Here is a 27,318-nt window from a genome sequence, read left to right as displayed (position 1 = left end):
TTAGAGTACCACATGGCCTAGCTGCTGGTTAACAAGAGGGAGGTTATCAGAGACCCTCGCAGTTTATTCCTCCCTGAAGCCCACCTAAAGGAATAACAGAGACCATCTGGGGCTCTGGGGGAGCTAGCTGTGGTAGTGGTGATGTCATCTTTACTACACACACTTTTCTGCTGCAGGCTAGTGTGTGTGTGTGTGTGTGTGTGCATGTGTGCGTGTGTCTGCTTGTGGTTGCGTGTCTGGATACCTGCGTGCATGTGTGTGTGTTACACACCTTTATACACCAGCCAGTCACAACTCACAGCCGGGCCCCACGTGAAACCAATTAGCCTGAAGCGTGTTGCCGTAGTGGTGGCTGATAGCTTTCCCAGCCCCCGTCAGGTCGTCTCTCCCTACGTGGGGCCACGCTACGGGCCATAGCCCTGGTCACAGCCACAAGCTGGGCCGATGAGGAGAGAAGGGGAGGGGGGATAGAGAGACAGAGAAGAGGGGGAGGGGGAGGTGAGAATGAGAGAGGAGAGGAGGGAGAAAGAGGGAGAGTGAGTCTGGCTGTGATGTTGGAGGTGTGGAGGCTTTCCACAAGGTCGCCGTCAAACAGGGCTGTGAGAGGGGAGTGTAGAGGAGGAGGGGGAAGTAGGTGTGTGTAGGCTGGGAGGCCGCAGGTGCAGATCAGATTGGCTGGCGGCTCATCTGATGGCCGAATGGTAAAGCCTCAAAGCCGCCACCTATATAGTACACAACTTTGGACCAGAGCCCTATGGGTCCTGGTTAAACGTAGTGCGCTATAAAGGGAATAGGGAGCCATCTGGAACACAACCTCAGACCCACTCTGAGGTGTTACTCCACACACACCTCTCTGTGTGTTCACCATGACCTAACGCAACACACAGCACAGCAAAGCACAGCAGGGCTCTGGAAAAGGACAGGGTCGCACACAGCAGGTCAGCTCTCACTCAAAACATCCTTCATTGAGCCGTCACTGAGATGTACCGTCACTATTTTAAACATGTCAGAGGCTCAGCAGCTATTCTTAAAGTCATCCTTACTTAAAGCATGACATGATTACACACATTCAACGAATCACCGCACTGACATAATGACATACTGTATTCAAGTCAGTATGACCACATCCCAGTCATTTACTGTCAACATCTCTGAGATCTCTGATGTGTTTTTCTTTTTATCTCAATAAGAAAAAATACAATTATTGTTGGGCTCTTAGATATTAAGGTGTAAAGGTTAGTGACGAGGCCGTAGGTAAGCAGTGCCATCATACACGATGATGACCATCCTGTGGGGTGAGAGGTCAGACAGAGGTCAGAGGTCAAAGGCCATGCTATTGACCGTTGTATGACTTTTGGGTGAAAGTCTCTCTCTGCTCTCAGTGTGACTCTTATGAACAGTAAGCGCTAGTTGTCAGAGACAGGGCAGACTTTTGAGACTTGCTCTGGACTATAATACCTTTATTAGATCTATAGTTCTCTCAGGTAACATAAATGCAACCTCAACGTTTCTTTTTGTTACCTGGTTGGAATATATCCAGTCGCCAAAGTCCTTTCTGTAAACCTTTATAGAGATTGACAGGCAGAGTTTTAAACCATCAGATCCCAGCTATTAAAGAAAGAAAGAAAAACCTTGTTTAGTGGAAATGTCACAGCGGTATTTTATTCTCGTCCTGCTGTATTTATTTCAGTGAGAATGCTAGAGGCAGCAGCTCGGGTCTGTTAGAATAATCCATTGTCCCATCCAGACTTCTGGAGAACAGACTTTTCATTGTTTTAACAGAGCTGTATACTGCTCTATTGTTTAACCTGTAATACATTCATATCTGCTTTTAAATGTGTCTGACACTTAATATGAGCCCCAAAAACTCTGATATAATCAGATATATACTGAAATATGGTAATGAATGTGTCCAGATTCCTATTCCTAGTAATAGCAGTATAATAAGTAAAGGGATCATGAGATAGGGTATCTTACCTTTCCCTCTAGCCAAAGCAATGACATTATGTCTTCTTTCAGAGTAAATCGGGGACCTCTTTGCCGAACCAGATCGGTTTTGATATTTTATGTCATTTTAATACATAGGGCAGGTGCTTTTTATGTATATGAATAAAAGCAGATTTTCCGTTGAGGGCCGAGGGGATGGCCAAGAACTCCTGCTGATGGCCAGGACTGAGAAGAGACTGAAGAGAGGGATGAGTCCTGATGCTGGCTCTGAGATCTCTGTGTCCCTTTCTTGGTCTCTGTTTCTTTCTTGGTGTCTGTTTCTCTCTCTGTCTCTTTCGTTTTCTTCGTCTCTGTCTCTGGTTTTCTCTCTTTCTCTCTCTCTCTCTTTGTCTTTCTCTCTCTCTTTCCCTGTCTTTCTGTCCCTATCTCTCTCTTCCTCTCTCTTTCTGTCCATCTTGGTCTGTCTGTCTGTCTCTCTCTTGTTCTTGTTTTCTTTCTTTCTCTCCTTCTCTCCCCATAATGTAAACGGTCACGCTTACCTGGCCTGCTATGATCATAGAGAGGGAGACATGCCATGGCATGGACACTGACTGACTGGTTGACATGGAAATGGCATACACAGCGTCTCTAGGGCTCATTCTGTCCATGTCTAACCCACTGCCCTGCTGCAAGCATAGAATTCAATAATTGAATGTATCTCTATGGCTGCCAGTTTCTGGTCTAAGGTTCAAATGGTTGGAGAGCTGCTGGCGGTAGTAGCTGAGTGTGCTTCCCAAATGGCACCCTATTCCCTGCACCACTACTTTTGACCAGAGCTCTAATGGGTGCTCTATATAGGGAATAGGGAGCTATTTGGGATGTAGCCTGGGTCACTGGGTCCACATCCAGCAGTTCTAGGCTTTCTGAGGGCTGACCACAGAGGAAGGCTACCAAGGATCAGCAGCCTCAGATCACTGGAGGGAATATATGGTGGACGAACCGACAGACTGAGCCGCTTCAACTTCCTCTCAGCCCAGGCCAACGAACCTAGTGCTCCCTCCTCAACCTTATCCCTTCCCCTGAGACAGAGGATGATAAAACCATCATGTCTTCTCGCAGAAGACAATAGACTGTGAGATAATGTGGGTGGATTTTTACTGCCTTGTACAGTAGATGAGAGAGAGAAAGAGAGAGAGAGAGTCATGGTCAAAACATATTGATGCAACAGTATCTGAGATGGGAAGAGGTCTGTCCATAATAGAGTAGAGTAGTGGCCTGAGGGCACACACTTAATGTGTTGTGAAATCTGTAATGTAATGTTTTTAATTGTATATAAAAGCCTTAATTTTGCTGCATCCCAGGGAAGCAGCTAATGGGGATCCATAATAAATACAAATACAATGGAGGGCAGTGTTGGCATTCAGAGGCAGGGTAGCCTAATGGTTAAGAGCATTGCGCCAGAAACTGAAAGGTTGCTGGTTTGAATCCCCGAGCCGATTAGATGAACGATCTGTTGATGTGCCCTTAAGCAAGGAACTTAACCCTAGTTGCTCTGGATAAGAGCGTCTGCTAAATGACTCAAATGTAAATGTTTGTAGACTGGCTTGAAAATGCAGTCCGTGTCATGGTGACCATTTAACTTTAGTTGCACGACTAATCAACTATGAGGTGTTAAAACCACTAGCGAGGGGGACATTCTAAAATTGTATTCTTCTGTCTGTCTGTCTGTGTCAGTGTCTGTCGTCACTGTGTTTTTTGTGCATCAATTTGTTTGTTTCTGTTTGTTTTCCTGCCTATGAATGTTTCTGAATACAGTATGTGTACAGTATTTATATTTGTGTGTTTGGCAGAGTCCCTGAGTGTGACCATATCTCAGCGGAGATCTGAAGCCCATTGTTCCTTTAGAAAAAGGAACTAGCTAAATCAAATCAAATCTAATTTTATTGGTCACATGCAGATGTTATTGCAAGTGTTGCAAAATGCTTGTGCTTCTAGTCCCGACAGTGCAGCAATTCCACAACAACTAACTTATACACGCACATCTAAGTAAAGGGATGGAATAAGAATATATACATATAAACACAGTGTCAAGAAAAATAATGTGAACCCTTAGGAAATACCTGGATTTCTGCATAAATTTGTCATGCAATTTTATCTGATCTTTATCGAGGTCACAACAATAGACAAATAGTCTGCTTAACCTAATAACACACAAACAATTATATGGTTTAATGTCTTTATTGAACACACAGTGTAAACATTCACAGTGCAGGGTGGAAAAAGTATGTGAACCCTTGGATTTAATAACTGGTTGACCATCCTTTGGCAGCAATAACCTCAACCTGTTACGGCGAGTGAATGAGGACCCAAAAGCGAACTAACTTAAACAGAGCTTCTTTAATAACCAAACATAGGTAGGCTCAGATAGACCGGCAGATTCCGACAGGACAGGACAAGGTTACAGCAAACATGACGATAGTCTGGCTCAGGCATGAAACACAACAAACAAGAATCCGACAAGGACAGGAACAAAAACAGAGAGAGATATAGGGGACTAATCAGAGGGAAAAGGGGAACAGGTGGGAGAAGGGGTGACGAGGTAGTCAAGAGGAGACAAGGAACAGCTGGGGGAAAGCGGGGGAGAAAAGGTAACCTAATACGACCAGCAGAGGGAGACAGGGTGAAAGGAAAGGACAGAAAGACACAACATGACAATACATGACAGTACCCCCCCACTCACCGAGCGCCTCCTGGCGCACTCGAGGAGGAAACCTGGCGGCAACGGAGGAAATCCTCGATCAGCGCACGGTCCAGCACGTCCCGAGAGGGAACCCAACTCCTCTCCTCAGGACCGTACCCCTCCCAATCAACGAGGTACTGGTGACCACGGCCCCGAGGACGCATGTCCAAAATCCTGCGGACCCTGTAGATGGGTGCGCCCTCGACAAGGATGGGGGGGGGGGAAGACGAGCGGGGGCGCGAAGAACGGGCTTAATACAGGAGACATGGAAGACCGGGTGGACGCGACGAAGGTATCGCGGAAGAAGAAGTCGAACTGCGACAGGATTAATGACCCGAGAAATACGGAACGGACCAATGAACCGCGGGGTCAACTTGCGAGAAGCCGTCTTAAGGGGAAGGTTCTGAGTGGAGAGCCAAACTCTCTGACCGCGACAATATCTAGGACTCTTAGTTCTAGACTTATTAGCAGCCCTCACAGTCTGCGTCCTATAACGGCAAAGTGCAGACCTGACCCTCTTCCAGGTGCGCTCGCAACGTTGGACAAAAGCCTGAGCGGAGGGGACGCTGGACTCGGCGAACTGAGATGAGAACAGCGGAGGCTGGTACCCGAGGCTACTCTGAAAAGGAGATAGCCCGGTCGCAGACGAAGGAAGCGAGTTGTGGGCGTATTCTGCCCAGGGGAGCTGTTCTGACCAAGACGCAGGGTTGCGAAAAGAAAGACTGCGTAAGATGCGACCAATAGTCTGATTGGCCCGTTCTGCTTGACCGTTAGACTGGGGGTGAAAGCCGGAAGAGAGACTGACGGAAGCCCCAATCAAACGGCAAAACTCCCTCCAAAATTGAGACGTGAATTGCGGACCTCTGTCCGAAACGACGTCTGACGGAAGGCCATGAATTCTGAAAACATTCTCGATGATGATTTGTGCCGTCTCTTTAGCAGAAGGAAGCTTAGCAAGGGGAATGAAATGAGCCGCCTCAGAGAACCTATCGACAACCGTAAGAATAACAGTCTTCCCCGCTGACGAAGGCAGTCCGGTGACAAAATCTAAGGCGATGTGAGACCACGGTCGAGAGGGAATGGGAAGCGGCCTGAGACGGCCGGCAGGAGGGGAGTTACCGGACTTAGTCTGCGCGCAGACCGAACAAGCAGCCACGAAACGACGCATGTCATGCTCCCGGGTGGGCCACCAAAAACGCTGGCGAATGGAAGCAAGCGTACCCCGAACGCCAGGGTGGCCGGCTAACTTGGCAGAGTGAGCCCACTGAAGAACGGCCAGACGAGTAGGAACGGGAACGAAAAGAAGGTTCCTAGGACAAGCGCGCGGCGACGGAGTGTGAGTGAGCGCTTGCTTTACCTGCCTCTCAATTCCCCAGACAGTCAACCCGACAACACGCCCCTCAGGGAGAATCCCCTCGGGGTCAGTGGAGGCTACTGAAGAACTGAAGAGACGAGATAAAGCATCAGGCTTGGTGTTCTTAGAGCCCGGACGATAAGAAATCACGAACTCGAAACGAGCGAAAAACAGCGCCCAACGCGCCTGACGCGCATTAAGTCGTTTGGCAGAACGGATGTACTCAAGGTTCCTATGGTCAGTCCAAACGACAAAAGGAACGGTCGCCCCCTCCAACCACTGTCGCCATTCGCCTAGGGCTAACCGGATGGCGAGCAGTTCGCGGTTTCCCACATCATAGTTACGTTCCGACGGCGACAGGCGATGAGAAAAATACGCGCATGGGTGGACCTTGTCGTCAGAGAGGGAGCGCTGAGAAAGAATGGCTCCCACGCCCACCTCTGACGCGTCAACCTCGACAACGAACTGTCTAGAGACGTCAGGTGTAACAAGGATAGGAGCGGATGTAAAACGATTCTTGAGGAGATCAAAAGCTCCCTGGGCGGAAACGGACCACTTAAAGCACGTCTTGACAGAAGTAAGGGCTGTGAGAGGAGCTGCCACCTGACCGAAATTACGGATGAAACGACGATAGAAGTTCGCGAAGCCGAGAAAGCGCTGCAGCTCGACGCGTGACTTAGGGGCGGGCCAATCAATGACAGCTTGGACCTTAGCGGGATCCATCTTAATGCCTTCAGCGGAAATAACAGAACCGAGAAATGTGACGGAGGAGGCATGAAAAGTGCACTTCTCAGCCTTCACAAAAAGACAATTCTCTAAAAGGCGCTGGAGGACACGTCGAACGTGCTGAAGATGAATCTGGAGTGACGGTGAAAAAATCAGGATATCGTCAAGGTAAACGAAAACAAAGATGTTCAGCATGTCTCTCAGGACATCATTGACTAATGCCTGAAAGACAGCTGGAGCGTTAGCGAGGCCGAAAGGAAGAACCCGGTATTCAAAGTGCCCTAACGGAGTGTTAAACGCCGTCTTCCACTCGTCCCCCTCCCTAATGCGCACGAGATGGTAAGCGTTACGAAGGTCCAACGTAGTGAAAAACCTGGCTCCCTGCAGGATATCGAAGGCTGAAGACATAAGAGGAAGCGGATAACGATTCTTAACTGTTATGTCATTCAGCCCTCGATAATCTATGCAGGGGCGCAGAGACCCGTCCTTCTTCTTGACAAAAAAAAACCCCGCTCCGGCGGGAGAGGAGGAGGGGACTATGGTACCGGCGTCAAGAGCTACAGACAAATAATCCTCGAGAGCCTTACGTTCGGGAGCCGACAGAGAGTATAGTCTACCCCGGGGGGGAGTGGTTCCCGGAAGGAGATCAATACTACAATCATACGACCGGTGTGGAGGAAGAGAGGTGGCCCTGGACCGACTGAACACCGTGCGCAGATCGTGATATTCCTCCGGCACCCCTGTCAAATCACCAGGCTCCTCCTGTGAAGAAGAGACAGAGGAAACAGGAGGGATAGCAGACATTAAACATTTCACATGACAAGAGACGTTCCAGGAGAGGATAGAATTACTAGACCAATTAATGGAAGGATTATGACAAACTAGCCAGGGATGGCCCAAAACAACAGGTGTAAAAGGTGAACGAAAAATCAAAAAAGAAATGGTTTCGCTATGATTACCAGAAACAGTGAGGGTTAAAGGTAGCGTCTCACGCTGAATCCTGGGGAGAGGACTACCATCCAGGGCGAACAAGGCCGTGGACTCCCTTAACTGTCTGAGAGGAATGTCATGTTCCCGAGCCCAGGTCTCGTCCATAAAACAGCCCTCCGCCCCAGAGTCTATTAAGGCACTGCAGGAAGCTGACGAACCGGTCCAGCGTAGATGGACCGACAAGGTAGTGCAGGATCTTGAAGGAGAGACAGGAGTAGTAGCGCTCACCAGTAGCCCTCCGCTTACTGATGAGCTCTGGCTTTTACTGGACATGAAGTGACAAAATGACCAGCAGAACCGCAATAGAGACAGAGGCGGTTGGTGATTCTCCGTTCCCTCTCCTTAGTCGAGATGCGGATACCTCCCAGCTGCATAGGCTCAGCTCCCGAGCCGGCAGAGGAAGATGGTAGTGATGCGGAGAGGGGGGCAACGGAGAACGCAAGCTCCTTTCCACGAGCTCGGTGACGAAGATCAACCCGTCGCTCAATGCGAATAGCGAGTTCAATCAGGGAATCCACGCTGGAAGGGACCTCCCGGGAGAGAATCTCATCCTTTACCTCTGCGCGGAGACCCTCCAGAAAACGAGCGAGCAAAGCCGGCTCGTTCCAGCCACTGGAGGCAGCAAGAGTGCGAAACTCAATAGAGTAGTCTGTTATGGATCGATTACCTTGACATAGGGAAGACAGGGCCCTGGAAGCCTCCTCCCCAAAAACAGATCGATCAAAAACCCGTATCATCTCCTCCTTAAAGTCCTGATACTGGTTAGTACACTCAGCCCTTGCCTCCCAGATTGCCGTGCCCCACTCACGAGCCCGTCCAATAAGGAGAGATATGACGTAGGCGACACGAGCAGTGCTCCTGGAGTAAGTGTTGGGCTGGAGAGAAAACACAATATCACACTGGGTGAGGAACGAGCGGCATTCAGTGGGCTCCCCAGAGTAACACGGCGGGTTATTGATTCTGGGCTCCGGAGATTCGAAAGCCCTGGAAGTGGCCGGTGGATCGAGGCGGAGATGGTGAACCTGTTCTGTGAGGTTGGAGACTTGGGTGGCCAGGGTCTCAACGGCATGTCGAGCAGCAGACAATTCCTGCTCGTGTCTGCCTAGCATCGCTCCCTGGATCTCGACGGCTGAGTGGAGAGGATCCGAAGTCGCTGGGTCCATTCTTGGTCGGATTCTTCTGTTACGGCGAGTGAATGAGGACCCAAAAGCGAACTAACTTAAACAGAGCTTCTTTAATAACCAAACATAGGTAGGCTCAGATAGACCGGCAGATTCCGACAGGACAGGACAAGGTTACAGCAAACATGACGATAGTCTGGCTCAGGCATGAAACACAACAAACAAGAATCCGACAAGGACAGGAACAAAAACAGAGAGAGATATAGGGGACTAATCAGAGGGAAAAGGGGAACAGGTGGGAGAAGGGGTGACGAGGTAGTCAAGAGGAGACAAGGAACAGCTGGGGGAAAGCGGGGGAGAAAAGGTAACCTAATACGACCAGCAGAGGGAGACAGGGTGAAAGGAAAGGACAGAAAGACACAACATGACAATACATGACACAACCAAAAGTTTTCTGTAGTTCTGTAGATCAGATCTGTACAACAGTCAGGAGGAATTTTGGACCATTCCTCTTCACAAAACTGTTTCAGTTCAGCAATATTCTTGGGATGTCTGGTGTGAACAGCCCTCTTGAGGTCAGGCCACAGCATCTCAATCGGGTTGAGGTCAGGAATCTGACTGGGCCACTCCAGAAGGTGTATTTTCTTCTGTTGAAGCCATTCTGTTCTTGATTTACTTCTGTGTTTTGGGTCGTTGTCCTGTTGCATCACCCAACTTCTGTTGAGCTTCAATTTGGTCGGACAGCCTAACATTCTCCTGCAAAATGTCTTGATGAACTTGAGAATACATTTATCCGTCGATGATAGCAAGCTGTCCAGGCCCTGAGACAGCAGAGCAGCCCCAATCCATGATGCTCCCTCCACCATACTTTACAGTTGAGATGAGCTTTTGATGTTGGTGTGCTGAGCCTTTTTTTCTCCACACAGTGTTGTGGTCCTTCCCTAACAACTCAACTGTAGTTTCCACAGAATATTTTGCCAGTACCGCTTTGGAACATCTAGGTGCACTTTTGCAAACTTGTAGTGTAGCAATGTTTTGTTTGGACAGCAGTGGCTTCCTCTGTGGTGTCTTCCCATGAACTCCATTCATGTTTAGTGTTTTATGCATAGTGGACTCGTCAACGGAGATGTTAGCATGTTCCAGAGATTTCTGTAAGTCCTTAGCTGACACTCTAGGATTCTTCATAACCTCATAGAGCATTCTGTGCTGTGCTCTTGCAGTCGTCTTTGCAGGACGGCCCCTCCTAGGGAGAGTAGCAACAGTGCTGAACTTTCTCAATTTATACACAATTTTTCTTACCGTGGACTGATGAACATCAATGCTTTTAGAGATACTTTTGTAACCCTTTCCAGCTTTATGCAAATCAACAATTCTTAATCTTAGTTCTTCTGAGATCTCTTTTGTTCAAGGCATAGTTCACATCAAATCAAAGTTTATTTGTCATGTGCGTTGACTACAACAGGTGTGGACCTTACAGTGAAATGCTTACTTACCAGCTCTAACCAATAGTGCAACAAATTTATTAGGTGAACAATAGGTAGGTAAAGAAATAAAACAACAGTAAAAAGACAGACTATATACAGTAGCGAGGCTATAAAAGTAGCGAGGCTACATACAGACACCGGTTAGTCAGGCTGATTGAGGTAGTATGTACATGTAGATATGGTTAAAGTGACTATGCATAAATGATTAACAGAGAATAGCAGAAGTGTAAAAGAGGGGTTGGCGGGTGGTGGGTGGGACACAATGCAGATAGCCCGGTTAGCCACTGTGCGGGAGCACTGGTTGGTCAGCCCAATTGAGGTAGTATGTACATGAATGTATAGTTAAGCATAAAAAGAGGGGTTGGGGAGGCACACAGTGCAAATAGTCCGGGTAGCCATTTGATTACCTGTTCAGGGGTCTTGGGGGTAAAAACAGTTGAAAAGCCATTTGGTCCTAGACTTGGCACTCCGGTACCACTTGCCATGCGGTAGTAGAGAGAACAGTCTATGACTGGGGTGGCTGGGGTCTTTGACAATTTTTAGGGCCTTCATCTGACACCGTCTGGTGTAGAGGTCCTGGATGGCAGGCAGCTTAGCCCCAGTGATGTACTGGGCCGTACGCACTACCCTGTGTAGTGCCCTGCGGTCAGAGGCAGAGCAGTTGCCGTATCAGGCAACATGCTCTCGATGTTGCTGCTGTAGAACCTTTTGAGGATCTCAGGACCCATGCCAAATCTTTTTAGTTTCCTGAGGGGGAATAGGCTTTGTCATGCCATCTTCACAACTGTCTTGGTGTTTGGACCATTCTAGTTTGTTGTTGATGCGGACACCAAGGAACTTGAAGCTCTCAACCTGCTCCACTACAGCCCCGTCGATGAGAATGGGGGCGTGCTCGGTCCTCCTTTTCCTGTAGTCCACAATAATCTCCTTAGTCTTGGGATAGGTTGTTATTCTGGCACCACCCGGCCAGGTGTCTGACAACCTCCCTATAGGCTGTCTCGTCGTTGTCGGTGATCAGGCCTACCACTGTTGTGTCACCTGCAAACTTAATGATGGTGTTGGAGTCGTGCCTGGCCATGCAGTCGTGGGTGAACAGGGAGTACAGGAGGGGACTGAGCACGTACCCCTGGGGAGCTCCAGTGTTGAGGATCAGCGTGGCAGATGTGTTGCTACCTGCTCTCACCACCTGGGGGTGGCCCGTCAGGAAGTCCAGGATCCAGTTGCAGAGGGAGGTGTTTAGTCCCAGGATCCTTAGCTTAGTGATGAGCTTTGAGGGTACTATGGTGTTGAACACTGAGCTGTAGTCAATGAATAGCATTCTCATATAAGTGTTCCTTTTGTCCAGGTTGCCTTTGTGTTCTTGGGCACAGGGACTATGGTGGACTGCTTGAAACATGTTGGTGTTACAGACTTAATCAGGGACATGAAAATGTCAGTGAAGACACCTGCCAGTTGGACAGCACATGCCCGGAGCACACGTCCTGGTAATCGGTCTGGCCCCGCAGCCTTGTGTATGTTGACCTGTTTAAAGGTCTTACTCACGTCGGCTACGGAGAGTGTGATCACACAGTTGCCTGGAACAGATTATGCTATCATGCATGCCTCAGTGTTGCTTGCCTTGAAGTGAGCATAGAAGCGATTTAGCTCATCTGGTAGGCTTGTGTCACTGGGCAGCTCGCGGCTGTGCTTCCCTTTGTAGTCTGTAATAGTTTGCAAGTCCTGCCACATAAGACGAGTGTCGGAGCCGGTGTAGTATGATTCAATCTTAGCCCTGTATTGTCGCTTTGCCTGTTTGATGGTTCGTCACAGGGCATAGCAGGATTTCTTGAAAGCTTCCCGGGTTAGAGTCCCGCACCTTGAAAGCGGCAGCTCTAACCTTTAGCTCAGTGCGAATGTTGCCTGTAATCCATGGCTTCTGGTTGGGGTATGTACGTACAGTCACTGTAGGGACGACGTCTTCGATGCACTTACTGATAAAGCCAGTGACTGATGTGGTGTACTCCTCAATGTCATCGGAAGAATCCCGGAACATGTTCCAGTCTGTGATAGCAAAACAGTCCTTAAGTTTCCCTGCATTAAAGTCTCCGGCCACTAGGAGCGCCACCTCTCGGTGAGTGGTTTCCTGTTTGCTTATTTCCTTATTCAGCTGACTGAGTGCAGTCTTAGTGCCAGCATCTAGCATGTGGTGGTTAATAAACAGCCACAAAAAGTATAGCTGAAATCTCTCTAGGCAAGTAGTGTGGCCTGCAATATATCACAATATACTCTACTTCAGGCGAGCAAAATCTAGAGACTTCCTTAGATTTCGTGCACCAGCTGTTGTTTACAAATATGCACAGACTGCCCCCCTCATCGTGTGCTGTTCTATCTTGCCGGTCCATGTCGTCATTCAGCCACAATTCCGTGAAACATAGGATATTACAGTTTTTGATGTCACGTTGGTAGGATATTTGTGATCGTACCTCGTCTAGTTTATTGTCCAATGATTGCACGTTGGCGAGTAGTATTGACGGTAACGGCAGCTTTCCCACTCGCCTTTTTCGGGTCCTGATCTGGCATCCGCCTCTTTGTCCTCTGTACCTGTGTCGCTTCCACTTGCAAATAACGTGGATGTCGGCCCTGCCGGCTGTTTGGAGGATGTCTTATGTGTCTTGTTTGTTGAAGAAAAACTCTTTGTCTAATCCGAGGTGAGTGATCGCTGTCCTGATATCCAGAAGCTCTTTTTTGCGGTAAGATACGGTTGCAGAAACATTATGTACAAAATAAGTTACAAATAACGTGAAAAAAACACATAATAGCACAATTGGTTGGGCGCCCTTAAAACTGCTGCCATTTCTTCCGGTGTTATTTCTACCGGCAATGCTTCTTGTGAATAGCAAACTCAAATTTTGTGAGTGTTTTTTATAGGTCAAGGCAGCTCTAACCAACATCTCCAGTCTCATTGATTCAATGATCTCATTGATTGGACTCCAGGTTAGCGGACTCCTGACTCACATACTTTTTCCAATCTACACTGTGAATGTTTAAATGATGTATTCAATACAGACAAGAAAAATATAATAATTTGTGTGTTATTAGTTTAAGCACACTATGTTTGTCTGTTTGAGGACCAATTTATGCAGAAATCCAGGTCATTCAAAAGGGTTCTGATACTTTTTCTTGCCACTGTATATGGCTGAGCAATAACCAAGCGGCATAGGCAAGGTGCAATAGATGGTATAAAATACAGTATATACATATGGGATGAGTAATGCAAGACATGTAAACATCATTATTAAAGTGGCAATAATAAAGTGACTAGTGATCCATTTGTTAGAGTGGCCAATGATTTCAAGTCTGTATGGAGGCACCAGCTTCTCTGTGTTAGTGATGGCCTTTTAACAGTCTGATGGCCTGTTTTTCAGTTTCTCGGTCCAAGCTTTGCTGCACCTGTACTGACCTCACCTTCTTGATGGTAGCGGTGTGAGCAGGCAGTGGTTGTTGTCCTTGATGATATTTTTGGCCTTCCTGTGACATTGGATGCTGTAGGTGTTCTGGAGGGCAGATAGTTTGCCCCCAGTGATGCGCTGTGCAGACCGCACCACCCTCACCACCCTGTGCAGACCGCACACTGTCTGTGTGGGTGGACCATTTCAGTTTGTCTGATGTGTACGCAGAGGAACTTAAAACTTTCCACCTTCTCCACTGCTGTCCCTTCGACATGTATATGGGGGTGCTCCCTCTGCTGTCCACAATCATCTCCTTTGTTTTGTTGATATTGAGTGAGAGGTTGTTTTCCTGACACCCCACTCCGAGTGCCCTCACCTCCTCCCTGTAGGCTGTCTCATCATTGTTGGTAATCAAGCCCACTACTGAGTTGGAGGTGTGCGTGGCCACGCAGTCGTGGGTGAACAGGGAGTAGTGGAGGGGGCTGAGCACGCACCCTTGTGGGGCCCCAGTGTTTAGGGTCAGCAAAGTGGAGATGTTGTTTCCTACATTCACCACCTGGGGGCGGCCCGTCAGAAAGTCCAGGATTCAATTGCACAGGGTGGGGTTGAGACCCAGGGCCTCCAGCTCCAAGATTTTGGAGGGTACTATGGTGTTGAATGCTGGGTTGTAGTCAATGAACAATATTCTTACATAGGTATTCCTCTTGTCCAGATGGGTTAGGGCAGTGTGCAGTGTGATGGCAATTGCATCGTCTGTGGAACTGTTTGGGCAGTATGCAAATTGAAGTGGGTCTAGGGTGGCCGGTAAGGTGGAGGTGATATGATCCTTGACTAGTCTCTCAAAGCACTTCATGATGACAGAAGTGAGTGCGACGGGGTCTTCTTGGGTACAGGAAATATGGTGGCCATCTTGAAGCATGTGGGGACAGCAGACAGGGATAGGGAGCGATTGAATATGTCTGTAAACACACCAGCCAGCTGGTCTGTGCATGCTCTGAGGATGTGACTTGGGATGCCATCTGGGCCAGCAGCCTTGCGAGGGTTAACACGTTTAAATGTTTTACTCACGTCGGCCACGGAGAAGGAGGAGGAGGGGGGGGTGCAGTCCTTGTTAGCGGGCCGCGACGGTGGCACTGTATTATCCTCAAGGCGGGCAAAGAAGGTGTTTAGTTTGTATAGAAGCGTGATATCGGCATCCTTGACGTGGCTGGTTTTCTTTTTGTAGTCCGTAATTTCCTGTAAACTCTGCCACATACGTCTCGTGTTTGAGCAGTTGAATTGCGACTCCACTTTGTCCCTGTACTGGCATTTAGATTGTTTGATTGCCTTGCGGAGGGAATAACTACACTGTTTATATTCAGCCATATTCCCATACCTCTTTCCATGGTTAAATGAGTTCGCACTTTCAGTTTTACACAAATGCCGCCATCCATCCACTGTTTCTGGTTACGGTAGGTTTTAATAGTCACAGTGAGTACAACATCTCCAATGCACATCTTTTGTAAACTCTTTTATGAAACAGAGTCAGCGAATAGATCAATGTTGTTCTCTGAGGCTGACTGGAACATATCCCAGTCGCGTGATCAAAACAATCTTAAAGCGTGGAGTCTGATTGGTCACACCATCATTGAATGGTTCTAGTCACTGGTGCATCCTGTTTGAGTTTCTGCCTATAAGACGGTAGAAGCAAGATGGCGTCGTGATCGGATTTACCGAAGGGAGGGCAGGTGAGGGCTTTGTATGCGTCGCGGAAGTTAGAGTAGCAGTGATCGAGTGTATTACCCCCGCGCGTAGTGCAATCACTATGCTGATAGAATTTAGATAGCCTTGTTCTTAAATTGGCTTTGTTAAAATCCCCAGCCACAATAAATGCAGCCTCAGGATATATGGTTTCCAGTTTACATAGAGTCCAGGGAAGTTCCTTGAGGGCTGTTTAAGGGGGAGGTAATATGGCCGGCATTTGATTTTAAGGAATTCTAGGTCAGGTGAGCAGAAGGACTTGAGTTCCTGTATGTTGTTATGATTACACCATGAGGCATTCATTGTGAAGCACACAGCCCCCCCCTTCTTCTTTCCGGAGAGATGTTTATTCCTGTCGGCCTGACATACAAAGAATCCCGGTGGCTGTACTGACTCCAACAGCATGTCCCCAGAGAGCCATGTTTCCGTGAAACAGAGTATGCAACAATCACAAATGTCTTTCTGGAAGGCAACACTTGCCCTAATTTCGTCTACCTTGTTACCTAGAGACTGGACATTATCGAGTAATATACTTGGAAGCGATGGGGTTGTGTGTGCCTCCGAAGTCTTACCAGGTGCAGTAGCGCCTCTTCAACCTCAGGAGGCTGAAGAAATTCGGCTTGTCACCAAAAGCACTCATAAACTTTTACAGATGCACCATCGAGAGCATCCTGTCGGGCTGTATCACCACCTGGTACGGCAACTGCTCCGCCCACAACTGTAAGGCTCTCCAGAGGGTAGTGAGGTCAGCACAACGCATCACCGGGGGCAAACTACCTGCCCTCCAGGACACCTACACCACCTGATGTCACAGGAAGGCCATAAAGATCATCAAGGACAACAACCACCCGAGCCACTGCCTGTTAACCCCGCTATCATCCAGAAGGTGAGGCCAGTACAGGTGCATCAAAGCAGGGACTGAGAGACTGAAAAACAGCTTCTATCTCAAGGCCATCAGACTAACATTGAGTGGCTGCTGCCAACATACTGACTCAACTCCAGCCACTTTAATAATGGGAATTGATGTCAAAAAATGTATCACTAGCCACTTTAAACAGTGCCACTTAATATAATGTTTACATACCCTACATTACTCATCTCATATGTATATACTGTACTCGATACCATCTACTGCATCTTGCCTATGCCGTTCTGTACCATCACCCATTCATATATCTTTATGTACATAGTCTTTATCCCTTTACACTTGTGTGTATAAGGTAGCAGTTGTGGAATTGTTAGGTTAGATTACTCATTGGTTACTACTGCATTGTCGGAACTAGAAGCACAAGCATTTCGCTACACTCACATTAACATCTGCTAACCATGTGTATGTGACAAATAACATTTGATTTGATTTGATTTCAGAAGGCCGCTATAGCCTCTCTAACCCTGCCCTGTTCCTTTGTCTGAGGCTGGAATGGATCAGCCCATATAAACATTTCACAGGGCAGTCTAATACCATCAGGAAGGGATGACTGGGCAAGAAATAGGTCCTAAAACGCTAACCAGGTAATAAGTTGTCTAGGGAGCTATGATTAATTAGCATAGCCTGATCCCAGATCTAGTTCTGCTGTCTTGCCAATCTCCAAAGTAGTTGCAAAACAGCACAAACATATAAGGGACCAGGCTAGCGGTGGGGTCAGGAGTTATATACACTACATGTCAAAAAGTATGTGGACACCTGCTCGTCGAACATCTCATTCCAAAATCATGGCCATTAATATGGAGTTGGTCCCCCCTTTGCTTCCATGACAGCCTCCAGTCTTCTTGGAAGGATTTCCACTAGATGTTGGAACATTGCTGCGGAGACTTGCTTCCATTCAGCCACAAGAGCATTAGTGAGGTCGGGCACTGATGTTGGGCGCTAAGGCCTGGCTTGCAGTCGTTGTTCCAATTCATCCCAAAGGTGTTCGATGGGGGGTTGAGGTCAGGGCTCTGTGCAGACCAGTCAAGTTCTTCCACACCGATCTAGACAAACCATTTCTGTATGGACCTCGCTTTGTGCACGGGGACATTGTCATGCTGAAACAGGAAAGAGCCTTCCCCAAAATGTTGCCACAAAGTTGGAAGCACAGAATCATCTAGAATGTCATTGTATGCTATAGCGTTAAGATTTCCCTTCACTGAAACTAAGGGGCCTAGCCCGAACCATGAAAAACAGCCCCAGACCAATTTTACACCTCCACCAAACTTTACAGTTGGCACTCTGCATTCAGGCAGGTAGCGGTCACCATCGCGTATAGTGATCTTCGGCTTTTGTGCGACTACTCGGCCATGGAAACAGTTTGGAACTTGGTAGTGAGCATTGCAACCGAGGACAGATGATTTTTACACACTGTGTGCTTCAGCCCTCGCCGGTCCCATTCTGTGAGCTTGTGTGGCCTACCACTTCACGGCTGAGCCGTTGTTGCTCCTAGATGTTTCCACTTCACAATAACAGCACTTACAGTTGACCGGGGCAGCTCTAGCAGGGCAGAAATTTGGCGAACTGACTTGTTGGAAAGGTGGCATCCTATGACGTTGCCACGGAAAGTCACTGAGCTCTTCAGTCAGTCAATCAATCAATCAAATGTATTTATAAAGCCCTTCTTACATCAGCCGTTGTCACAAAATACTGTACAGAAACCCAGCCTAAAACCCCAAACAGCAAGCAATGCAGGTGTAGAAGCACGGTGGCTTGGAAAAACTCCCTAGAAAGGCCAGAACCTTGGAAGAAACCTAGAGAGGAACCAGGCTATGAGGGGTGGCCAGTCTTCTGGCTGTGCCTGGTAGAAATTATGGCCAAGATGTGCAAATGTTCATAGATGATTAGAAGGGTCAAATAATAATAATCACAGTGGTTGTCGAGGGTGCAAAAGGTCAGCACCTCAGGAGTAGTTGTCAGTTGGCTTTTCATAGCCGATCATTCAGAGTATCTCTACCACTCCTGCTGTCTCTAGAGAGTTGAAAACAGCAGGTCAGGGAACAGGTAGCACGTCCGGTGAACAGGTCAGGGTTCCATAGCCGCAGGGAGAACAGTTGAAACTGGAGCAGCAGCACGGCCAGGTGGACTGGGGACAGCAAGGAGTCATCAGGCCAGGTAGTCCTGAGGCATGGTCCTAGGGATCAGGTCCTCTGAGAGAGAGAAAGAAAGAAAGAAAGATAGAAAGAAAGAGCGAATTAGAGAGTGCATACTTAAATTCACACAGGACACCGGATAAGACAGGAGAAATACTCCAGGTATAACAGACTGACCCTAGCCCCCCGACACATAAACTACTGCAGCATAAATACTGGAGGCTGAGACTGGAGGGGTCGGGAAAGTAAAGCCATTCAGTAAAGCCATTCTACTGCCAGTGTTTGTCTATAGAGGTTGCATTTTATACACCTGTCACCTCGACTTCACCTCGATTTTCTTTACACCTGTCAGCAACGGGAAACGGCCAAATCCACTCATTTGAAGGGGTGTCCACATACTTTTGTATATACAGTAAAGTGTAGCTACAGTAGTAGGTTCATGTGCCCAAGCCATTTCCTTTTCTGAAGGCCTCCCATTTTGAATGCCTTGTTCACACACTGTCATTGGCCTGTCACTATGTCCAAAGTGGCATGTATCAATTATGGATCTGTTACTGGTTTTGTCTGTCTCTTTGTCAATCACAGATATGTTTTGTCAATCACAGATATGTTTTCTGCTTTTAGGCTTTTTTATTTTATTTTGTATCCAATGAAGGAAATTATGAAAATTCCTTCAGGTTTTGTGTGTAAGGTGTTGTAAAGAGGTCTAGGTGACCTTCAGGGTCAAGCAGCTCTCTGTTTGTGTAATGCAGACGCTGGGAGTCAGGAAGCAAGTACAGGGGGTGACTTTAATAATAAATGGGACAATACAAAACAAGAGTAGCGTCTGGACATGAGAAACTAATACTGCCTGGGGAAAGAACCAAAGGGAGTGACAGATATAGGGGAGGTAATCATAGAAGCGATGGAGTCCAGGTGAGACGCAGGTGCGCGTAACGATGGTGGCAGGTGTGTGTAATAATAAGTAAACAGGCGAAAATGAGCACCAGAGAGGGGGAGCGGAATAAGACGTGACAGATTGGGTCATTCTGTCTGTTTATTTGTTTTATGGCTGTTATGTTTGTGTTTATGTGAATGTCTCACTAACTCATGCCCGTTACTCTTTCTTCATAGGCCATCGACAACAGCTTGACCCTGAGATAAGCAGAAAGTACATTTATTTTTCTCTCAAAACAGACAGTAAAATATCTATTCTATTCCATGATATTCTTGTCCAACAGGAGGAGGACTTCCTGGAAATGGTGAGCACCGGCCAGCAGATGGAGAGCCAATACGGCCACTTGTTTGAGAAGGTGATCGTCAACGACGACCTGACAGCAGCATTCAGTGAACTGAATGCGGCTCTGAAGAAGATGGAGACAGACACTCACTGGATACCCATCAGATGGACTCACTCCTGAGAACCACGGAGAGAGAGAGACTTTTTGAGGAAGAAGATTAAAAAGGGAAGGACTTTTTAACAAAGTTGTTAGTATATTTATATATTTTACCCTTATTTCTGCCATGTGTGTGGTGGGCGTTGTTGGATAGCAGTGAACTGACTTTATATATTGCACTACCCACAGGGTCAAGGTACTATGTAGGAAATATGGTGCCATTTTGGGACGAAGCCTGTATCTCTCTCTGGGTCTTCCACTGGGCCCTGTCCAGCTCAGTCAACAGTCAATGCACTGGACATCTTGAGCGTGGGGCTGGTCTGATCTGGTTTTAGACCGCTGCCCTGTCTTCAGATCGCTTTCACTGTGACTGCCAATCAGTGCTGTGCCAGTACGTACTGTAACTACGAGCTCCTTCCTTAGTGTGTTTTTAACATTAGTTTATAGAAAACAAAGGGATTTGTATTTTTCTGTTTCTTAATTGACAGTGGGCGGTGTTTACATGTACATTTCTGTATGTTACTGCAAAGCCTCAAGAAGAGAATAATGGGGAAAGAGATACAAATAAACATTTTGCCTTCAAGTCTTAAACTCCGCTTCGGTCCAAAAGTTCACCCTTTTCTCTATGTAGTGCACTACTTTTGACCAAGGCCCATAGCAATCTGGTCAAAAATAGTCCACTATATAGGGGTAGGGTGCCATTTCTGATGCACCTTCAAACTCCGATAAACTATGCCCTTGCCGTTTTATCGCTTCCATAGACGGTTATGCCAAGATGGCAAAGCAAAATGGTACAGTACACTCATCGAAGGTCAACAACAGGTGTCATTTTATTTAAGATAAATGAATATATTTTCATATTTTTCTGCTATTTTACATACCTTTTATATATGACATATTTCTAACATATTTTATAAACAAGCACCATGATACTGTCACTGTATAACCTGAGGTGATTCCTGACGTTACTTTGATGTTGGAAGCCTTCTTTCAAGGCATCAGACAGTGTCTTGTCGTCGTACCTCAAGTTCCCGTGCCCTACTTACACAGAGTGCATTCTAAACGGCACCCTTATTCCCTATATAGGGATTTAGGACAACGCCTAGGTGTTTTATACTTTTTTATTTAGGAGCTATTTAAAAAGAGATATTTAAACCCTACTTTGAATACTTTACTCATGACGGTGACCAGGCAGCAAAACAATTTGCCAATTAAACTACCAGACATTGGCTTGTCATTTGTAAGTAAAATGTTCTCAATCTAGTATAATTAGGGTGGAGTGGAGTTAGCCTTAATTTATTCTCATAAAACAGGCCTAAAACAAGGAACCTTACAGAGGGCTCCATAGCGCTAATAGATTTACAACAGACCGAAGAAAAGTAGCTGCTTCTAACTTAACAAGGTTCAGGTTATATAGAGAAAGGTTTGAGTTGGTAGTCCTCCACACCTCTCTTTCAATTTCCCTCCTGTCTGTCTGTCTGTCTGTCTATCCCTCTACCCTTTCCCTGCTATTCAGTTTCTGTATCCCACAGTTAGGTGGCTAGACTATAAAGTGTATGTTGGATTGTTTGATGAGATCATTTCTGGAGCTATGATGTTGAGGGTTTAAAAAATCTGGTAACTTTCCCCAAATTGTATGGACAGTTACCAGAATTTTGCAACCCTAATCATGTCTGATGTTCAAAGACCCTACACAAATGGAAGGTTCATTCGGCTTCCTCTCGACATTTCATACAGTTCCTCCTGTATAGGGTAGCAATTATTTATATTTTTTTCATTCCTTGGTTTTCCAGGATTCCTGGTTGGAATATTCCTGGAATCAGGAGGGAATTACCAGGAGATCCTCGAATCCTTACCGGAATTCTCCAACCCTACTCCTGTAGTCTGGGTTTAGGCCCTGCTGGGTGCAGTGACCTTACGAGCAGTGACCTCATGTTCTCTCTCTTCCCAAGTTTTCACACTTACACCACCAACCATAGGTGTTAGTTAGTTAGCTCCGTTTCCAGCTAAGGTCATGAAGAGGCACCACAGCTATCTCTCTCTCTCTGTCTGGTGTCTGTTTTCTCTTTTAAAGCTGTTCTCTCTATCTCTCTCTGTCTGGTGTCTGTTTTCTCTTTTAAAGCTGTTCTCTCTCTCTCTCTCTCTCTTTTCTTTCATCCCTTTATTTTTATTGATCAAAACATGTCTTTATATCACAGGTGCGCCTGTTTAGTTTTTTTCTGATTATCAAGCTTGTTTAAAAGGATATTATTGTTTCAGGTTAAGCCACTAGAATACCATGTTTATCCACACTTCTGGTTTAACCCTTAAGTTTTCCCATCATTTTATTACATGTTCATGTTATGTTAGGTTCATAATTACCCTCTAGCCATCCATATCATTGATCGGATTCAGAAGTTCAGTCTGTGAGGGTATTTTTCTTCAGACTGAATATGAAATACTTTATTTGGCAAGTTGTAAGAGTTTTCTTTTTATTTGTACATTTTATATTAAAATATTCAACCAAATGTGTACTCTTTAAGATGTTAATAAGTATGGCAAGTGAACGATGATTGTAACCGTGAGAGAACTTTCCTCTCATAACAGTGATATGGGACACTTGGGGTTGTTAGAATCGTGTGTCTAGAATGTGTTTCTGAGCCCTTGAGTGCCATTTAGCTCAACTTTCACTCGCACCGATGAAGAAGAAAAACACCTTCACAGAGACACTTTGAGTGCACACTTGTGTAAATAGAACTCAGATGCTATGTCCGAAATGGAACCTGATTCCCTTTATAGTGCACTACTTTTCACCAGGGCCCATAAGTAATGCGCTATGTAGGGAATAAGGTGCCATTTGGGATGGAACCTCACATTCACATCTTTCATCTGTAGATGTCTGACTTCACCAGAGAGCAGTGATCATTGCTAATTTATTTATCATCTAAGCAATTACTGTCGTAGACAGCTCTGCTGTGTTGACATCCTAGCCTCAGAGAGACCATTGATATCAATCAATCAATCATCACCTAAATGAGCGCTCTGAATTGAGTAGGGTCCCGGGGTGAGGACTGAAACCTGTGTCTATATATCTGTCTATTTGTTGAAACTTGAGGCCTGCAGTGTTGCCTAATTAAACAATGTTATGTTGTCTAACGGGCCAAATTACTAACTCAGGTGTCACTAACTGGGCCTGGACCTTCAAACACAATGGCTTTAGTATAGCAGAAGGGGATCTGGAGAAGTCCTAAGGCTACATCCAAAGATGGCACCCTATTCCCTACTGTACATAGTGCACTACTTTTGGCCAGAGCCTTGGTCAAAAGTAGTGCACTATATATGGTATAGGGTGCCATTTGGGACAAGGGCTCAGATTGTCTGAGTGGCACTCCGAAAAATGCTTGATGACGATCCAAAACAAACCCTTCTGCCCAAGACAGGTCGCCTCAGTAACCTTCACATTCCCTCTGTTCCACAGAGCTCACATTGATGACTGCCGTGTGGAGCAGGGCAGGAGTTCACAGGCCCAGGCAGGGAGGGAGGGATGAGGAGGAGGAGAAGAGAGGGGGGTGAGGAGTGGAGCAGGACAGGAGTTCACAGGCCCAGGTAGGGAGGTAGGGATGAGGAGGAGGAGAAGAGAGGGGGGTGAGGAGTGGAGCAGGACAGGAGTTCACAGGCCCAGGCAGGGAGGGAGGGATGAGGAGGAGGAGAAGAGAGGGGGTGAGGAGTGGAGCAGGACAGGAGTTTGCAGGGAGGGATAAGGAGGTGAGGAAAGGGGGAGGAGGTAGGGAGGACAGGAGTTTACAGGCTAAGATAGGAAAAGAAGGTTGATGAGAGGGAGATAGAGGGAAGGATGAGGAGCAGGAAAGAGGTGGATGGGAACAGGCCCGGAGGGAGTGGTGTGGAAAGGAGAGGAGGGAGCGGGGAGGAGAGTGGGGGAAGGTCAGGGAGAGGTAATGGCACTCTGTGAGGAGGCCAAGGGGAAGGGTTTCACTCTCCTCTTCCCCTTAATTGGGATTAAGGAGTGATGTGGGACTCACTCACTTACTCGCAGTGCTCCACAGTACCTGTGTGTCCCAAATGGTACCCTATTCCCTTTATAGTGCACTCACTTACTCGCCGTGCTCCACAGTACTTTCTGTGTCCCAAATGGTACCCAAATAGTGCACTACTTTTGTCCGTGGTCCAAAGGGTAGTATAGTAGTGCACTATAAAGGGAATAGGGTGCCATTTTGAGCGCACAACTGTAAGTGGGGACATGAGAAGGAGCTGGAGCTGGCCCGACATGCCAGGCTTTTAGAGGTAAGAAAGAGAGAGGGAGGGACACAGAGGGAGAGAGGGAGGAAGACAGATTTCCACTTGGGTTTTACCTTCCAAAAGCCATCAAGCTCAATGATCCATATTTAACACAAGAAAAATACTGCCTCACATCGTCCCCTGGGCGTGGGAAACCAGAGCCGTGGGAACGTGGGCCGAGTGACAGGTAAGAAAAGGTTGTAGAGCTTCTAAGTGAGCGCTGAATTTCCCTCCACGTCATAACAGCCATGTTATCGGTGCTCACTGTCTGTCTGCATCCCAAATGGCACCCTATATTTTCCCTTTATAGTGCACTACATTTGACCAGAGCCCTTATGGGTACCCTATTCCCTTTATAGTGCACTACTTTTGACCAGAGCCCTATGGGTACCCTAATTCCCTTTATAGTGCACTACTTTTGACCAGGGCCCTATGGGTACCCTATTCCCTTTATAGTGCACTACTTTTGACCAGAGCCCTATGGGTACCCTATTCCCTTTATAGTGCACTACTTTTGACCAGGGCTCATTTGGGATGCAAACTGTGTTTGGGGATGGCTGGCTGGGTGTCCTGGGTAAAGGTGTCTTCCCAGCCTCCAATGAGCCAAAGTGACTGGAGTCACTTCCATCTCCACTCTCCTGTCCTCTCTGGTTTAGTTCTTCTCTGAACAGCTCACACAGGATTTGTCCCAATATAGGGCCCGATTCTGACCCGAGTTAAGCGCACGCGTAAATGGAATGTATTTCCCTTTTTATGCACTTTTCTCTATGTGTATTATGACGAACTTAAACATGAGAATAGCGTGCTTTTCACCCACTATTCATTTTGGGTGGAGATCGAATAAATGAAGGTGTGGCTGAGATGTGTACAGATATGCTGTATTCTGACTTTGACTTAATTCCCCAATAATTCCACCACCTTTACGCATGAAGAATCCATGAAGAATTCTAGCGAACGTACTGGTTCCAAGTAGAAAAAGCATCTACTTTTTTCAGATAGAAATAACACCATTATCCATGCACTTTAATTGACATATTTATAAGAGATATTGATTAGAGATAGGTAAATGAGTAATCCATTTGGATAAGGGAATTGTAAATACACTACATTACCAAAAGTATGTGGACACCTGCTCGTCGAACATCTCATTCCAAAATCATGGGCATTAATATGGAGTTGGTCCTCCCTTTGCTTCTATAACAGCCTCCAGTCTTCTGGGAAGGCTTTCCACTAAATGTTGGAACATTGCTGCCGGGGACTTGCTTCCATTCAGCCACAAGAGCATTAGTGAGGTCAGGCACTGATGTTTGGCACTAAGGCCTGGCTCACAGTCAGCGTTCCAATTCATCCCAAAGGTGTTCGATGGGGTTGAGGTCAGAGCTCTGTGCAGTTTAGTTAAGTTCTTTCACACTGATCTTGATAAACCATTTCTGTATGGACCTCACTGAAACAGGAAAGGGCCTTCCCCAAACTCTTTCCACAAAGTTGGAAGCACAGAATCGTCTAGAATGCCATTGTATTCTGTGGAACTAAGGGGCCTACCCTTAACAATGAAAACAGCCCCAGACTATTATTCCACCTCCACCGAACTTTACAGTTGGCACTATGCATTGGGGCAGGTAGCGTTCGCCAAACCCAGATTAGTCCACCAGACTGCCATACGGTGAAGAGTGATTCATCACTCCAGGGAACGCATTTCCACTGCTGCAGAGTCCAATGGAGTTGAGCTTCAGACCACTCCAGCCGACGCTTGGCATTGCGTATGGTGATCTTAGGCTTGTGTGCGGTCATGGAAACCCATTTCATGAAGCTCCCGACAAACAGTTCTTGTGCTGAACAAAGACATGTAAGCCAATTAAAATGTTATGGAGCGGCGTGCAGACCAAGCCGTAACAGTTTGAACCTGACGCATGGCGCAATAATTGGTTGTGTCATCACGAAGTTCCGTGGTTAGTGCAGGCAATAGACAAGGGTATAGCCTACTATTGTACATTATTGTCATTATTACTGTGTAAGTCTATGTACACGATACTTCCAACATTACCCCGGGTTAAAGATTTCTAAATGAGTTAAACTACCGTTAAACTACCGTGTAAAGTCTACTCATAAATACTTTGTTAACCCTAAATAATCTACAAGATCAGAGTATTTTTTCTCTCCCAATTTTTTGCTGAAACGGAGATGAATATGCATGTATTTAGTTGGCTTTCTTAAATGTACCCCTAATATTCTGAACCCGTACGTACTCTCGATATATTCTATTGTCTGTCCACAAAATTCAAACTAGAAGCTACACCATATTTAAAGGGATGGCTTAAGATAAATGTACTGAAAACCCCATTGAATGAAAACTCCACAAGAACATCTCTTGGCCACTAAGTGGGAGGGTTTTCAGCAGTCAAATGACAAAGCCTGCAAAGCTTGTTTACGCAGCTTCATAACAGTCTGAATACCAACTACTGAGAAGTGTGTAGGAAAGGCGTGCTTAAAAAAGGAATCATTTCATAAGTCGAAATCAGGCCCATATTGCACAACTTTTGACCAGGCTCATAAAGGCTCTGGTCAAAAGCAACACTGTGTTGGGGATAACGTGCCAAATCAGACACATTCATGAGCCTCAGCTCGCTTTCAATCTACAGCACAGTATTTTTGTTACCTCCACTACCTCACCCATTGTGTTTCATCCCATGTGTTTATTTGACCATGTCCAAGTTTGAGTGTTTCAGACCTCTTGCCCGTTCGAGTATGTTTTGATAACACCCAAAACATTGTGCATGAGTGTGATGGGTTCCATGTGACATTCCAAGAGTTCTCTTCATCACAATAACGTTGTATCTGATATTCATGACACTCATGACACCACATGGGTGGTTGTGACTGACACACCATTTTCTCTCCCATCACACTGACATGCAAGAGGTAGTCAGTCCTCTTCTCACGCCTTGTAGGGGCCTTATTGGGAAGGAGGAATGCCACTCTCTGTCAGACGTTAGTCTGTCGGTGCTAGGCCCAAAATGTTGCATCCGCTTGAAGCCATCGTGTTTCACACACTCAGAAAACCATGAAGACAGAAACACATGTTCCCACTATTAGGTTTC

General features: G+C 46.6%; 1 protein-coding gene and 2 long non-coding RNA genes across 9 annotated transcripts in view; 2 read left to right on the top strand and 1 right to left on the bottom strand.

The window, feature by feature from the left end:
• The window catches only part of LOC110490036 (MAGUK p55 subfamily member 7), a 268,418-nt gene extending 245,966 nt beyond the window's left edge, over nucleotides 1-22,452 (top strand). For 6 of the 7 annotated variants that reach the window (XM_036944340.2, XM_036944342.2, XM_090200019.1 and 3 more), the window contains one exon: nucleotides 19,790-22,452. In XM_036944340.2, the coding sequence (XP_036800235.2) occupies nucleotides 19,790-19,969 (180 nt within the window). In that variant the 3' untranslated portion in view covers nucleotides 19,970-22,452. The remainder of the gene's footprint in view (nucleotides 1-19,789) is intronic. The other variant, XR_016486670.1, reaches the window with a different exon arrangement.
• LOC149977452 (uncharacterized) overlaps nucleotides 1-27,318 on the top strand; it is a 1,012,103-nt gene that overhangs the window by 557,680 nt on the left and 427,105 nt on the right. The gene's annotated exons all lie outside the window — the stretch shown is intronic.
• Nucleotides 1-27,318, bottom strand: part of LOC149977454 (uncharacterized) — a 130,174-nt gene that overhangs the window by 91,371 nt on the left and 11,485 nt on the right. The window lies entirely within an intron of this gene.

Source organism: Oncorhynchus mykiss, chromosome 15 (assembly GCF_057628025.1).
Source record: "Oncorhynchus mykiss isolate SJ-2025 chromosome 15, ASM5762802v1, whole genome shotgun sequence".
Classification (NCBI taxonomy): Eukaryota; Metazoa; Chordata; class Actinopteri; order Salmoniformes; family Salmonidae; genus Oncorhynchus; species Oncorhynchus mykiss.
This window is presented reverse-complemented; position numbering and strand designations above follow the sequence as displayed.